At 31.5% G+C, this 15,454-nt stretch overlaps 3 protein-coding genes across 6 annotated transcripts; 1 reads left to right on the forward strand and 2 right to left on the reverse strand.

Moving 5' to 3' along the window:
* Window positions 1–253: 253 nt before the first annotated feature.
* Window positions 254–6,231, forward strand: Vps8 (vacuolar protein sorting 8). The gene is made up of 15 exons (XM_031990414.2): window positions 254–799; window positions 1,125–1,403; window positions 1,481–1,774; window positions 1,856–2,074; window positions 2,138–2,317; window positions 2,394–2,639; window positions 2,716–2,856; window positions 2,944–3,399; window positions 3,481–4,226; window positions 4,421–4,808; window positions 4,882–5,049; window positions 5,122–5,269; window positions 5,440–5,680; window positions 5,755–5,968; window positions 6,052–6,231. Exons 1-15 carry the CDS (start codon window positions 719–721, stop codon window positions 6,148–6,150), a joined length of 3,900 nt encoding a protein of 1,299 aa, XP_031846274.1. The 5' UTR covers window positions 254–718; the 3' UTR covers window positions 6,151–6,231.
* A 712-nt stretch (window positions 6,232–6,943) lies between these two features.
* LOC116432923 (uncharacterized) lies at window positions 6,944–8,361 on the reverse strand. The gene is made up of 4 exons (XM_031990435.2): window positions 8,231–8,361; window positions 7,677–7,886; window positions 7,305–7,523; window positions 6,944–7,225 (listed from the first exon to the last, which is right to left on the reverse strand). The coding sequence occupies exons 1-4, from the start codon at window positions 8,294–8,296 to the stop codon at window positions 6,944–6,946; spliced, it is 777 nt and encodes a 258-aa protein (XP_031846295.1). The 5' UTR covers window positions 8,297–8,361.
* Window positions 7,895–15,276, reverse strand: scny (ubiquitin specific peptidase 36). 4 transcript variants are annotated; one of them, XM_031990418.2, is made up of 10 exons: window positions 15,146–15,276; window positions 14,847–15,057; window positions 14,604–14,756; window positions 13,272–13,810; window positions 13,056–13,169; window positions 12,742–12,968; window positions 12,272–12,670; window positions 11,246–12,177; window positions 11,023–11,159; window positions 7,895–10,709 (listed from the first exon to the last, which is right to left on the reverse strand). In XM_031990418.2, the coding sequence occupies exons 4-10, from the start codon at window positions 13,765–13,767 to the stop codon at window positions 10,369–10,371; spliced, it is 2,646 nt and encodes an 881-aa protein (XP_031846278.1). In that variant the 5' UTR covers window positions 13,768–13,810; window positions 14,604–14,756; window positions 14,847–15,057; window positions 15,146–15,276; the 3' UTR covers window positions 7,895–10,368. The 4 variants fall into 4 exon arrangements, with proteins under 4 accessions (XP_031846278.1, XP_031846280.1, XP_031846281.1 ...); XM_031990421.2 differs by lacking the exon at window positions 14,604–14,756 and having other exon boundaries at window positions 7,896–10,709; window positions 13,056–13,163; XM_031990416.2 differs by lacking the exon at window positions 14,604–14,756 and having other exon boundaries at window positions 7,896–10,709.
* Window positions 15,277–15,454: the final 178 nt, after the last annotated feature.

Below are 15,454 nucleotides of genomic sequence, written 5' to 3' on the forward strand. Positions count from 1 at the left end.
ATATATATAGTACATTCGGATAAACAAAAAGTTCTTTTACCTGTGCATGTACCAACTTACGGGATTGATGCTACGTAAGAAATATGTAATTACAGATTATGATAAATATGTACAGTTGTCAATTAAAATATTATGTAAAATTGAGAAGTTAATATAACGAAAGATTGCTGATTATTGAACACACGTATTTTTGTTATTGCTTTTGACGATTATTGGTGGAAATAATGCATGTAAATTGGTATCCGTGGAGTATTAACTTCTCTGCTCAACGGAATACGCGAAATTTAAAACAAGTGTTAGATGTAAAGTTAATTCTTATTTCAAAGTTACGACATTAATTTTTGACCATTCAAAAGTGAAACTAAATAATTTTTCTCAAAAGGAAAAGTGATCTATAGTTTGTTCTTCACGAATCCAGTATTTTTCTTCTAAATTGTTATAATTCAATCATAAAACAAATTCTATCTTATCCTATATACGATATAGATTAATAAAATACATCTAATGTCAAATAAGTACATTTGTACCAATTGGAAGTCAAATACACTTTGACCTCAAGTGTATTTCATACAGTTGTGTTAGGACGAATAACTTTATAGTCATTATTACAATATTAAGTATGACAGAAAACCTATTACAACGGTTCTTCTGTAGTTCAATGAAAGGCCGCTATATTTACGCATGAACATCAGCTGTGGAATGACAGGTAGGATAAAAAATGGCTGAAAATGGGTTGGGATCGGATGCCGAGTCTCAAGAATACCTTGCAACAGAGATTATTAATTTAGACATCGAAGAGGTAATCGTGTATTCATAAATATGGATCTAATAAGTGTATCAATTTTATATAACTTTTAATTTTTAAGGTTATGTTCTTATAGTTAAATTGATAATTCTATCATTATGTTTATTATATTATATTTTTATTACAATGTAATTATTTTATTAAATTTTTTAAATCGATCTTCTTATTATATGTTGTAATTTTTTCTCAAAATTCTTACAAATATCTATATAGTTACTACTTCTAATTAAATTAAAAAATCTTATCTCTCAAATGAGTAATTTGTATTAGAATTACTGAAATTTACGCAAAATCCTGTATTATAATTTATTTTTCTTAGTTGGACAACACTGAATATGCTATTCCTGCTGTGGAGGAATTACCTTCCTTAGAAAGTATATTAACAGAACCTGATTGTGCATCATTATCTGGAACAGATGAAGATTTTGGTTTAACAGCAGGGGAGAAGTTAGGCAGCAGTGAAACTACAAGTGTTGGGAGTCATTTATCATTAAATTCTTTAAATAAACCAAATAAAACTTCACAATCAACATCTTCCGGTGCTATTTTGAGGCATGTTATACTCAAAGGAATATCTTCACAGATTGTCTCAGCCAGTGTAAGAGTTTTTTCAAAGCAACAATGAAAATAATTAAATGTTGTATTACATTAAATAAATATATTATATTTGATTAGGAAAAAGTTAATGCTGGTTTGGCAAGTGCAGTTGCTGCTGGAGGAAACATGCTAGTGGTTGGTACTAGTCATGGATTAGTATTAGGTTTTGACTCTTCACAAACATTAAGATGGTGTGATCAAGAAGCTAGGCATCAAGGTTCTGTATCTGCATTATGTTTCAATCACGATGGAAGTAGAGTATTAGCAGGTTTTGCTAGGGGACATATATTAATGATAGATAGCTCCAATGGAAAAGTTCTAAGAACACTCTCTGATGTTCACCCTCTCGATACAGCTGTACTACATGTTAAAGTGAGATCTATTTACACATGATATTTTGTTAGTTAACTCGTTTTATTTTCTTATTATCAAAAAATTAATTTCTTTCTATAGTTCACAGATTCACCAAAAGTTGCATTATGTAGTGACAGTGGAGGGTCAGTTTTTGAATTAAACTTCACAAGAGTTATGGGAGTGCGAGGTTGTGATAGCAAATGTTTATTTAGCGGATCTAGAGGCGAAGTGTGTACATTAGAACCTTTGTTATTGAACCATCTACCATCGCACCCCCTTAAAAATTATACACTAGTGGCAATGGCAACATTATCAAAGGTTTGTCTATAATTCTTTTTTTCATTTCAAATAGATATTACCTATACATGTATGTGCTTTTAGGTAATAGTAGTTTGTATAAGACCACGAACACGTGTTGTATTAACTCATCCCCTGTCTGGTGCTCCTATAGCACCGCCACAACTGTCTTGGCAACTTGTTGTTATACAAGCAGCAGATGCTTCTCGAGTAATCGACCCTGTCCTTGCACTTGCAAGAGATGATGTGGTTTACTTTTACCAAGTAGGAATTCTTAGTAATTCTACTTATTAAGTATGAACATCACTAAGAGTTCACATCATATGAATTATTTAACTAGGTGTGCACTGAAGCTAGTTCAAGAGTAAAATTATCTCCTCTCAGAAGGATGACTCTTCCTTATACGATAAGTAACTTAAGATGGTTAAATCCAAGATCATTAGCGGTACTGGATACGCAAGAAAGATTACATCTATTAGATGTAAGAGCGCAAGATAATTTGGAAACTTTAGATATGAGTCGCGTTGGCATATCTTATGCTTCCAGCCATTTTAAAGGTCTTTCCACTGGTGGAAACGTTTCAAAGGTGCATATAAATTAGATAACTAAGTAATCATTTTATTTAAAGTGAGAATAATAAATGTTTTTATTTTTAATATTAGGCAATGGCATTGGCTGGTGAACGAGCATGCTATAATACTGTAGTTACATTTGGTACCCAGCTTTTACTGTTAGGTACAAAAAGTTTACACGTTGTGTGCATACGAACGTGGACAGAACGATTGAGACATTTAACAATGCAGGTATTTTTAATCTAGTAATGTTCGGATAAACAAAATTTTATAATATTAGATCCATTCATTTTGATGAAATATATTTCTCTATTTCAGAGAAGATTTCCAGAAGCCTTAGCATTAGGACTCTCTTTCTACCAAGATAAAGGAAAGGCTGTCGTTGGTCTCCGTGGTTCGAAACAACGTCGTAAACAAATAGCACGCGATAAAGTGTGTCAGGTTTTAATTCAATATATGGAAGAATTAAATCGTTGCTCTGTAGATGAAAATACAGAGTTCGAAATTGTCACAACGTGTGTAGATTATTGTATACAATTAGAAAATACAGAGCTATTATTTGGAAAGTTATGGGATTTAGTATCCGAATCCGAGGGACTTAAAGCGAGTTATTTACACGCTCTTGAAAGTCCTTTATTAGATGGGAGTCTGCGACCTCGACTACCACCGTTAATTGCTCAACAATTAGTTACCGTTTATGACCAAGAGGAAAAGGTGGACTCCTTGCAAGCAATTATAGTGTTACTAGACGTTGACTGCTTAGATATTCATCAAGTGAGTGAATTATTGATTACAATTTTTTATTTTTCTATTTACAAAATGCAAAAATTTAATATTTGTGGAAAATATTTGTAGGTAACAACAATTTGTCGCCAGCGAGGACTTTGGGAAGCTTTAATACATCTTCAAACGACTGCGTTAGGTGATTTTACTGCACCTATTCATCAATTAGTACCTGTTTTACAAAGTTATTTAACAAATTCGATAAATTCATTATCACGAGATAGTATACAGCTTGGTAATGCAATTCTGGTTTACGCTAGTTGTTGCCTTGCTGGTCGTGGTTTTCCTAGGGACGAGCTTCCCGAGGGTAAATCTCAAAGAGCAAAGACAGATGTATTGAGAGCTTTACTTTCACAACATTCAAGTTTAGCTAATGATTCAGAAAGGCAATATCCGTATTTAAGGATTTTGCTTCAGTTCGATGCGAAAGGATTCCTTGATGTGATAGCGATTGCTTTTCAAGAACCAGAATTCACATCTGAAATGGGTCTCAGACAACGGCAGAGACTCATAGACGTATTATTAAGTATTGTCATGCCTAGTACGCCACTTAGTCCAAGGAATCCCGATTGTATCACCGACGAACAAAGAAATCTAGTTCTTATATTTATAGCTAATGAAGTCGCAGAAAATTTGATTAATTTGGAACCTAGTATGTTAAATAAAATGATAGAAATATTATGTACCGATTCAAGCATGGGATCATCAAAAGAGCTTAAGACTGATAAAGAAAATGCAATATTGGGATTATTGCGTTCAAAGAAATTGCGTAATATATCAGATAATACTTTACTTAATTTGGCAGAGCGAGCTAACTTGTAAGTATATATTATATATAGAAAATATTTAAGTCCTATTTTAATGTTTTTACTGTCTGTATAAGAGTATACACTTATATAATGTAATAAATAAATATTAATATTCAAGTATTATGTTTCAAGAAACGCTATAACATTATTAATACTGGTAGCATCATACATAGTAACTTGTATCGCAGTACATAATGTTACAGTATGCAAGTTGCGGAATTGCTGTATAGTGCCAGGGAGGATTGGATTGCAGTTTGTAAATGTATGATACTGCATCCTCTTAGACACCATGATATTTGGCCCTGGTTGGAACACCTTCCTCAGAGTTCGTTACAGGAAGTTGTAATGATTAATGCTGAAGCTCTAATAGGAATCAATCCAAATCAATTCGCAATGCTTATAACGACACACATGCAAAATAAAATTGACGAAATAATACAAAAACTAACAAATACTCCAAGTGTACAATACACCCTGCTGGAAGCTTTATATCAAATACTACAATATAAAGAAGACGATATCTCATTAGAGCTTTCAAGTGAACTGTTAGAAAAGTATCTGGAATTAATGTGTGAATTGCAACCAGAATGTGTCAGTAAAATCTTGAATAACACTTAAATTTTTAAGTATACAATTTTCTATTTTAATTATTATTTTCAAGCAGGTAGTTGATCATATTCAAGGTGTTCATGGTTGTAGACTGAACGAAGCATTAAGTATAGTTCAAAAAGCAAATCACAAAGATGCAGAAGCTGTTATGTTAGAAAAGTTGGGTAATTATCAAGACGCGTTTGAGATTCTTTTTAAAGAATTTCAAAATAATCTGAAACTGGTAGATATCTATATTTTATAAAAATAAATATTTATGATTAATTTCTTCGAATTTAATAAAACTTTCTTTTAGTATTGTCAGAATGAAAGTTCAGAAAATGAATCGATTCATGCTACTATACAGCTAGCTGGACTGTGCAGAAGGTCTGCTGGAAATTTAGATTGGATGCCGCTTGTGGAAACAATACTTCGAACACATTCAAAATGTAACAATGAACAAGGTATGCTTTGTCATGATATGTCGATATAGATACATAGTATTACACGTAAATTTCTCGTTGTTTATATTCTTAATCGAATTTTTCATATTATTGTGTGTGCATAGTATAGTGGTGTATATAAATTTTGTACTATTTTTAAGACAGATATTAATCACATTGGTAAATTTCAGTCGAAAAGTTGACTGGGAAATTGTTAAGGATTGTGTTAGAATTTCTGAGTGGAACAACGGCATTATCTATTGTATTAGAACAGATTCTAAAACATCCACTTGCAACGAGTGGTACAATAGGCGATATAAGACAATTACTATCTGGAGTACTTACACATTCTCGATATGAACAAACTTTAGTCGAAACTACAGCGCGTTTGGTCAGTTTAGAGCTTCACAAGGCATTGAAAAAGTCATTAAGGTATTAAATACTGAAAGCCTTAAATTTCAAATTGACATTGACAAGTTTTTAAATGTTATTATTTTTTATTTTAGAGAGGCAGAAAAAGCATGTGCCAGTATATCACTCGTTTGCCCTATATGTCGTCATTTATTGTCGCAATGTACGAATTATGCAGTAATTTTCAGTTGTGGCCATGGTTTTCATTCAGAATGTATAGGCGAGCCAAGATCTTGTTATAAATGTTTAAAAGCAAAAGGATGGGCTCCCATTGTTACCAACATCACACATTCTACCAAGTCATTCCATGTATGTAATATTTCAATTTTTCTCATCGTTAAGATAAATTGCACGTTAATACGATTATACTAAAGATTGGAATTGTTTTGCAGGAACATAAACAGATTCTACCACCTGAATTTATGCGCAATAATGATTTTACTCTAAGACTTGCACCACCTACTTTACCAGATCTTGAAGGTATTTTCTAATCTAGTCTTTAAATGTCAAAATTCGATATCACATCTATCAGTGAACTGTAGCATTCGAATAATAACAAAATGGCAGTGGAATTTTATGTATGTACATTATATTAGATCTCTTTCTTTCATTCCATGAACACTGTTTTCATATTCCATATAATAAATTAAATTCTTATAATTTTTAATGAAATCCCTTTTTATATAGTTACTTTAGTATATACCATGATATTGTATTTCCCTTAATAATTTGAATCCTGATATTTAAGACATTCTGCTGCTTGACAACAAGATTCAAATGTATGTTTGTATATTGTAAGGTATGATGAGTATCCTTCTAAGTTTTCAAGTGTAAATGAGGAAAGACTAGGATAGATTTTCCGACGTTTTATTAGCATTGCAGTTGGCATCATCAGTGTATCGGTGCATCTACAGACTCTCGATGATACCAACTGTAATGTTAACAAAATGGGAAATCTTTCCTAATGAACACGACTTACACTCGGACACTTTGAAGAACGCTCATCATAGTATTTCTGGCCGTGAAAGCATCAAACACCATATTGTAAAGTAATATACTTATATTATGTATAGTATTAATAAGATCTTATTGCTGTAAATGCTATTAATCACAATTTGCAGCATGTTGCCAAATATCAGTCATTAAGTGAATAAAGACATTAAGATAATAAAAAGTCCTTATTTCTTGTCAATAACTATGTATATTGCTTGTACATAAGGAAATTTCTTATTAAATAAATAATTAACAATGTGCTGAAATTAAACTGAATACATGTAAACCCTTCTATGTTGGATAGTATGGGCAAATAGCTTTACGTTTAACATTTTTTATGATGAAAACAGGTTTTTTAGGAATATTTTCCATTAGAATATGATGAGGATCTATGGGCTCGTAACCTAGTAATTCACCTGTTAATAATTTCACAACAATTGAAAAAGTACTCAAATCGGATAAAAATGATTTTTTTATAGGTAATAATTCAACACTGGAAACATATTTGTCAACCATTAATCCTAGTTTTGTAATATGTGGAATAATATTCGATATTGATAAATATTGTTGTAACTGTAAGTGAAAGAAAACATTCAACCATATTTTATCAAATCATTACTTATATTAAATCAAAATTAGTTAACTTCCTTACCTTATAATCACATTTTTCTAAACTATTTATAAGTTTCTCAATTTCAATAATTAATTTGCATCCTTCTAATACATATTTGTGGTTGTAGGAAGGATCATGAGTTTTTAAACATACTTTTAATAAAATTATTTCTTTCTTCATTTTATCTAATAATAACGATAATGGAACTCCGTGTAATGTTCTACTCGCCATTCGAATCTTAGAATATTTATCACAAATCTGCACTCAAGTATAATTCAATATAGTTTTTTATCATTCTTTGGCAATATGTTTCATATTTTGAATAAAAACAATAGACATATGAATATGCAAAAACCAAATATGTATAACAGATAATAAATACAAATGTTTTGGAAATACGTAGAATAATACCTGACGATTAATTGAAGTCCATGAATTTGAAATTTTATCGGTAAATTGTTTTATTTCATTTTCCTCGGGATGGTATGCGTCAGCTAAGTTCCACAAAGAATCAAGCTTATCCAGGAGACAGCGGGAAATATCATTAAATACCATAAGTTTAATTTCCAACTCACAGTTGATTCTTATGTTATAATGATTTTCTCTTTTCAATATAGCTACCTAAATAAACACCAACAGCTTTGTTTTCTTACTTGTCTTTATTTATAATATACCTTTTTTTGTCATTTTTTGAAATAAACGTTAATGCACTTTTCCATTTTTTATACCCATTAATTCTGGTTGTCAAACGTTCTTTTGTACCGCACACTTTAATTCCTTTATGCTAAACGGCTCAAGAATATGTCTTTAAAGTTATTATGCAATACAATTCCGTTTTTATACATTTGTGTAGCGATAACGATGTTTCAATTGGTTTATAAAATAAATTAAGTGAATGAAAATTACATTAATTGGCATCAACACGTTCTGAGAGTATGAAAGTGTCAAATCGTATAAATACTCACATTTCTCTCAAGCGTGTTTATGAGCTCGCTTTGGGACATTTCTTCTTTTTTTAGCAGAAACTCCATTCTGGATGAACAGAATTGTCCAGAAATATACAGGATGCTTTTACAAATAATAGAGATATATAATATCGACGAGATATAACATTAATAAAATGCTAAAATAGATTACGTGCGTCTACAAACTTTACATTTTCGCTTGAAAGCGCGATAGTCTTATTTTTCTTTTACAGTGTAAATGAATCTCGGTTTCTATGGATTTACCGTCTATTCTTACGCTGTTTAGTATTGATATTTTAAACATCGTACAGACGACATTTCCTTTTTATTACTTTTTATCGTTTCTTGTTTTTACGATACTTAATACATAAATTAAATCTGGCGTTTACCGCTGTATAACCGGTGTCACGTACGTTTATATTAAACAGAATGATTTTTACAAAATCTCAGAATCCATTCTCACGAATGATACATGAATTTGCATGTCCCAATGACCATTATCCTATCTCAGCGGATGCAGTAACATCGTGCTCCTACAAGGTTACATCATGATAATTATATTATGTTTACCGCGTTATCAAGCTAATATGGTTATTAAATTGCATCTAATACTTAAGATACACGTTCAATGAGCGTATATCAAATGCATGTACCATACGAGACAAAGTTATTGGGAATCGTTAAGATTTGTAATAATCGCCAGATCTTAATGTATGTTATTTTCTTTTGGCTCGTATTTAGTTTGTAGAATGATATAACGAGGTATTACAATGTAATAAGCTGACAAAAATGCCGGCTTCTTTACACTTGGCTTAACAATATATCTATGGCTTTTGCAATTTTTAATGCACTATGAGAAGTCCATAATATTAAAACTCTACACTTATTTATGTAATTTACAATTTCGTTTTAACTAGTATTTTAATAACTCAGTGTTATTATTTATCTTTATAATTAAACACTCTTCTTTCAATTATGCACAACTTCCTCAGTCACTCTGGAATTATATATATATATAAAAAAAATTCAGAATTCACGTATATTCACAGGTATGCACATTCATCATATTTTAAGAGAAATAGTTCACTTAAACACTTGATGGTTTTATAACCATTATTATTAATGAATTTATTTTCTTTTCTAATACTCATTGGCGAAGAACCATACTTCTTGACTCAATGAACAATCAAGAATTGCTGTTTAATTAAATTTTTAAGCTTAAGTTTTGGCTACAACTTGAAGAGGGAGGAGTATCTTTGTCGACCAAAACAAAGGACGGATTGTTATGTTACGAAGGAGATTAAATATCCTTCGAAAGAAAATTCTAAAAGATATTTTTTGTAATTTTACACCACTGAATTAAAATATTAGAATTTCTTTTAATAATCGCAAGCAATTTTCTTTTATATTTGAATATGTATAAATGTTTTATAAGAAACAGATAATTAGTGCAAAGTGATAAATATATATAAAGTAAAGTGCAACATGTACATACCTTGTTTGTAACTTTAATGTAATGGTATTGCTTCTAATTTATGATAAATAACATAAGTTTAATATAAAATAATTCTTTCAAATTTTTGTAATTATTGTGCAATATGTGAAATATTTATACAAATAAAATTCAATTACGTAATTTGAATTAAACAACGAGAACATAACTTTACTATAACTAAAACATTAAAAAAGTCATCGAACTCTTAATAATATACTATTTCAAAATTATTGATATAATTTTTAAACTTCGCAAGCATCCATACATTCCTTCAATATTACGCATAAAAGACTAAATTAATAACGTTCAAAATTACGTTTCATTCATTTTGAACACAAGATTGGCAGAGTTACTGATACTCATCCCCCATGTTCTATGTAGTACAATGTCGACAGACATAATGTGAACTACAAAACAATGATAGAGTACTTTAAGTCTCTGTCAGGAACATGTAAAACTGTTACAATAAATGTTGAACGATTAGTTACAACGTTAATTGTCTAAATCAGCATTGTCGCTTCCACATTTCCATTTCAACATGATGAAAAAAATTGCAATTTGTTTTAGCAATTCAAACTAACAAAGTCTTTTGATATCAGATTGCTTTTCAAGTTTTTTACGCAATAAATATTCTCTTTTTACTTTATCCCCGTTGCCAGTGAGCTCGAGAATGACTGTGATATCTGTAATGTGCTGGTCTATATTGTCTCCCATGTCGTTGCCGACTATGGGTAGAAGTATTATAATACTGTCTCCGATAATAACCATCAAGAGATCGATTCCACGTTTTACCGTTCTGATACTCTTGGAAAGGATTGTAACTTGCGTTACTTCTATCGTCGTATGTACGATGATCCTTTACCTTCTTCACTCGGCCTCGATCTATGTCATCATCAGTCGTGTTAAAGTGACGCTTACGCTCTTCCCGCCTATCATTGTCAACTTCTCGATCTAAATGCGTTCTATTGCCGTTCCAATTTAAAACTGTAAACACATAAACATATATTTTACGAAACATTCTCTTTCATAAAACTACACTGAACTCGTTACACATGCAAACTTTTCCAGTGAAAATTAAGATACGTAATTTTTAATCAATTTTATATTATCACTTAATGACTTGTTGAAATGTTTTAAAATATTTGGGTTAATACAAGTTCTCGTTTCTTTTATATTTATCTTATTACTTCGCGCAATGGTATTTCATGTCGAATGCATGCACACGCATTGAATTGACGGGGGGGTTTGGAGGGAATAGGCACTAGTATCTGAAATAACATCTTTTTACTGTACTGACCAGTGGAACTGCCATAACCACGATGAGACATTTTTAATAAATGTGATAGTGTCTCAGAACGATTTGTTCCATTAAAATCCCTTAGAGCTGCAGCACTGGGTGTACCGTTATTGTGACTATTTTTATTAATATCTTCCCTATAAAAATATGTCAAGTCGCATTATTTTATTATTATAATAAAAAATTCAAGTAATCGCAGTTAGAAGTGTTAAATGTTACTTACTTATCAGTAACAGACCACCCATTAGGTGCTGCAGTTGATGCAGGAGAAAATGTGTCTTTTGAAACTTGCCATCCTTTCATACTACTAGTTGCTTTTGTAATGACTTTCTCATCCTGTCCAGTTTTTATTCTAACAGATTGATGCCACTTACTTTTGTTACTGCTGCTCTCTGTTTTACTATTTATTTCTGACTGACCATTCTGATACTTTTTCAGACTTGTAACAGTACTACAAGTAGAACCATTTTGCGTTTTCGTGCATTGTGTTGCATTGGTTGGATTTTGAGAAATATTACTACCATTTGCTTTTGGTACTGATTTTTGTGTGTCTTTTGTAATAACAACAGTTTTAGGTGAACTACTTTTGACCGGAGACCCTTTTTGAATGCCATTCGAGCCATTAGGGGGAACACTTGTTTTCAATGTTGTATTTGAATTTATTTTAGTTTTTAATGTTTCGGAAAAAGTAACTTCTTCTTCTTCGCTAGATCCATCGTAGGGAACCAAACTATTTTCATTTAAAATTTTTCCATTTTTAATGTGCATAATTAATCTTGGTTGAGTTTTATCCTTCAGTTTTTGTGGCAACTGTGGTCCAATAAAGTTTGTTACTTTTTGTGTAGAATACTGTAGTTCTGTACTTTTATTTACTGATATTTGCGAATTTGTCTCTGAATTTTCACTGTTTTCTTTAATGGTTGAAGAGCCATTCATTGATCCATTTAAAGTAAGTAGCCCTGAAGTTGATGCTTTAGGGTTTATAGTTCTGTTCATAGGACTTCCAGGTGAAGATAATGTATTGTTTACGGTCAATGTACCATTTAATTTAACAGCCTGTTGAATCTGAACTTGAGATTGCGTTGATTGTTCCATTTCAAAAATCATTATGTATGCATTTGTAGCCAATACATTACTCAAGCTAATTGGACGAACCTGCAAGGAAATCATTTTGAAAATATTAAAAATCTATTTTCTAAAAATTAAGAATAGAATATTCTTAATACAATTACGAGTTATTAGTACGCACACAAGGGTCATCAAAGGAATAGTATTGGCCTGTTGAGACCTTGGCAACTGCAGTGTAATGCCCACAATTTACTGATGGACCCATATGCGTAACTATTGACATAAGTTTATATGTGAGAGGTTGTATGGGCTCTCCTGGTTCTCTCCAAAGGTAAGGGCCCATGTCTATGATTTGTTTGAAACCTATATGTTTAGATATTTTTCCACCTAGAACACTAAACCTCTTTAATTGTACACAGAGTACTTTAGGAGGTCGTTCTAGGCTGAACTGTTTTGTGGCAGGAACTCTTCTTTTACAAGCTTCGCATTTATAATCATTATTATCTAGTTGTTCTCGACTAAAGTAACTACTTAATGCTTCATCCAGAGTACTTGCTTTCCGTATATCCACCAATAAATCCTACAAAGATTGACAATGTATTTCATTTTCATTATATATTGAATAATTTGAAGTATTAAGTTTCTATATACTTGAAAATGCTGAAATGTAGTAGAAACATGCCGACATTGTAGGCACTTTACTTCAGTACGGATATAACCACCAAAAATTTGATTAATAGGAGTTGTCTCTTTAGAGTAACTGTCTAATTTGCTAGCTTTATGTCTTGCTAAATAAGCTTTCTCCATGCCTTCCAATAAATAACGTAAAAATTCATGAGCATCTTCTTGTTGCCCTGGCACCATGGTTCGGCAAATGACTAATGAACACATTAAACAAATTTCCATGAAAGTAAATAAAACCATTAATAATAAATTACTAACATCCTATGACACAGAATACTCACGTTTCAATTTATTATATATATAGAATGGCTTAATAGCACATCCAGATTTCTGATGACTAAATTGTAAAGTCTTTGCCACTGCACAGGTAAGGCACTCTCCACCTCCATCTAAAACTAACCTACTATCAAAATACGATACAAAACTGTGGGATTATAATTTAAATTTTCATTAATGTAGTTTACATTATTATGAATATATAAACGTTTGAAAATTACCATTTTGTTCACATTTTGATGTATGGTGTGCATCCGACAATAACCAGTTAACTAGTGCTGGTACATGAAACAATGCTTGAAGCGTGCTATTTAAATAACAAGTATTTCCAACATTATACATGCCAGCTCCAACTGGAAATGTGCCCTTCCATCCTAAAGTAACCTTCTTTGAGGAATATAGAGTAATCGTTGGTTCTGGTAAACTGGGCCCTTTAGATGTCTTTTCAGACTTTTTTCCATAATTTGCACCATCCTTTACTTTATCTTCAGAATTTTCTGAATTGGGTAAGCTTAACACAATATATTTGGCTTTAAGTTGATCCAAAATTGTTGTCTGATAATCATCTACTTCCGTGTATTGAATTTCCGATTGTAGAATTCTGGATGCACTACTGACTAAATTTGTTGATAAATCATCTGATGTTTTGGATTGACTTGTCTCTAAAGTACGACGGAGCGTAGCTGCAACTGGGTCACAAATGCTCACAGCAGGCATTGTTAATCTTTCTTTTGTATCAAATCTTTCTTATCTATTATTCCTAAAAATAATTAAAAAAAAAAAATATTTCAATATACTAAATGATATGAAGTAAATACTTCAGAAGTAATAATATTTGATAACACAGTTTATAATACACATAATGCTTTAAACTTCTTAATTAAAAATATTATATAAGTATACGTAGACACACAAATTTCTGTATAAAAAGAAATAGAATTTTAATTTTTAAATTCAATATTAATTTAATTTCAATGTATATGTATACATTATACATATATGTCTCATATATGTACATACATATACATACACATGCATATATATATTTCATATATGTATATATATCCTATATTATTTAATAACGATTGTCTCTTTCAAATAATATACGTACGAATAAATGCAACAAATAAATCAATCATATACCTTCACATAAAAATATAGAACGTCACATCATTTCGTTTCAATAGATAATAAAATAACTTATTTATTACACATATCACTTTGCTAGTTGTGTTAGAATAAACAAAACTCTTTTACGGCACAATAAACGTACGTTTCTCCTTTCTACATGTGAAACATATACGTGCATGTTGAGGATGTATGATGCCGCAGATGTCGAAGTGAAAGGGTTAATTCTACAATTAATTCATTTATAAAGACACTGTTAATAACGAATCAATATTTTGGTGCACAATTACTCCGTATAAAAAGGAAAAGGTCGAATTACTTCAAATTTGATCAATAATTGCACGTTATTGTACGAAACCTGTAACGGAATGCACTAAAAGCACGCGGCGTGTAATAGATACCGCGCGAACAGATTCATTGTTTACCTTCTCCTCGTGATTATGTACGTTACAGCTTGTAGAAAGTACTCTCACAGGCGATATTACGATACATTTCACATAATAAGCGAAATTTTCCGAACGCGAACACGTAGAATCACAATGCTATTGATTTATTCGAATTTCCACACGCTACGTGCTCTGAAACGGTTACCGGATGAGTTTAACTGAGGGCGCGTGTCTTCAGCCACGAGTCATTTTTTCCCGCGTACTTTTGTTACACTTACTCACCTTTCGTTTAGACGCGTAAAATGATGACGTTAATTTCAATTAAAATCACTGTTAAAAATACCGCGCGTTGGTACTAAACGACATTTTTAGAACTATTAGTTTCGGGCATGCGAAATCAAGGCCCATCCTCTACTGTGATGTCAGCCATTTGCAATTACATGGGTGACCATTAAACTTTTTCTGTTGGATTGTACGATCCGTTTGAGGGCGCCTAAAATATAAAATCCGATTTTCATGTCAATGAACGTGCGATAACGGCGACACCTGAACTTGCTACATCGACATCTAAGTAAACTAACCTTCACCACAGACATCATTTAAGAAGAGAGTTCTTTCTTTCGCGCAATATTATTCAATGACCGGTTTACAGCGACAAACACGACGTGTTACGGTTATCGTACTATGACGAATGGTATATACGAGTCGTGATTAAAGATAAATATGTATTGATTAATTTGACCATTTAATTATATTGTGTTTTTTTCATTTAAAAAACTCTAATACTCATCGTTATTTTGTATTTTACGTATTATATAGCATATGACATGACAATCAGAAAGTATGTTCAACATACAGGTTGAAATATTAGGAACTATGCAATCTATTGA

This window comes from Nomia melanderi, chromosome 3 (assembly GCF_051020985.1).
Source record: "Nomia melanderi isolate GNS246 chromosome 3, iyNomMela1, whole genome shotgun sequence".
Classification (NCBI taxonomy): Eukaryota; Metazoa; Arthropoda; class Insecta; order Hymenoptera; family Halictidae; genus Nomia; species Nomia melanderi.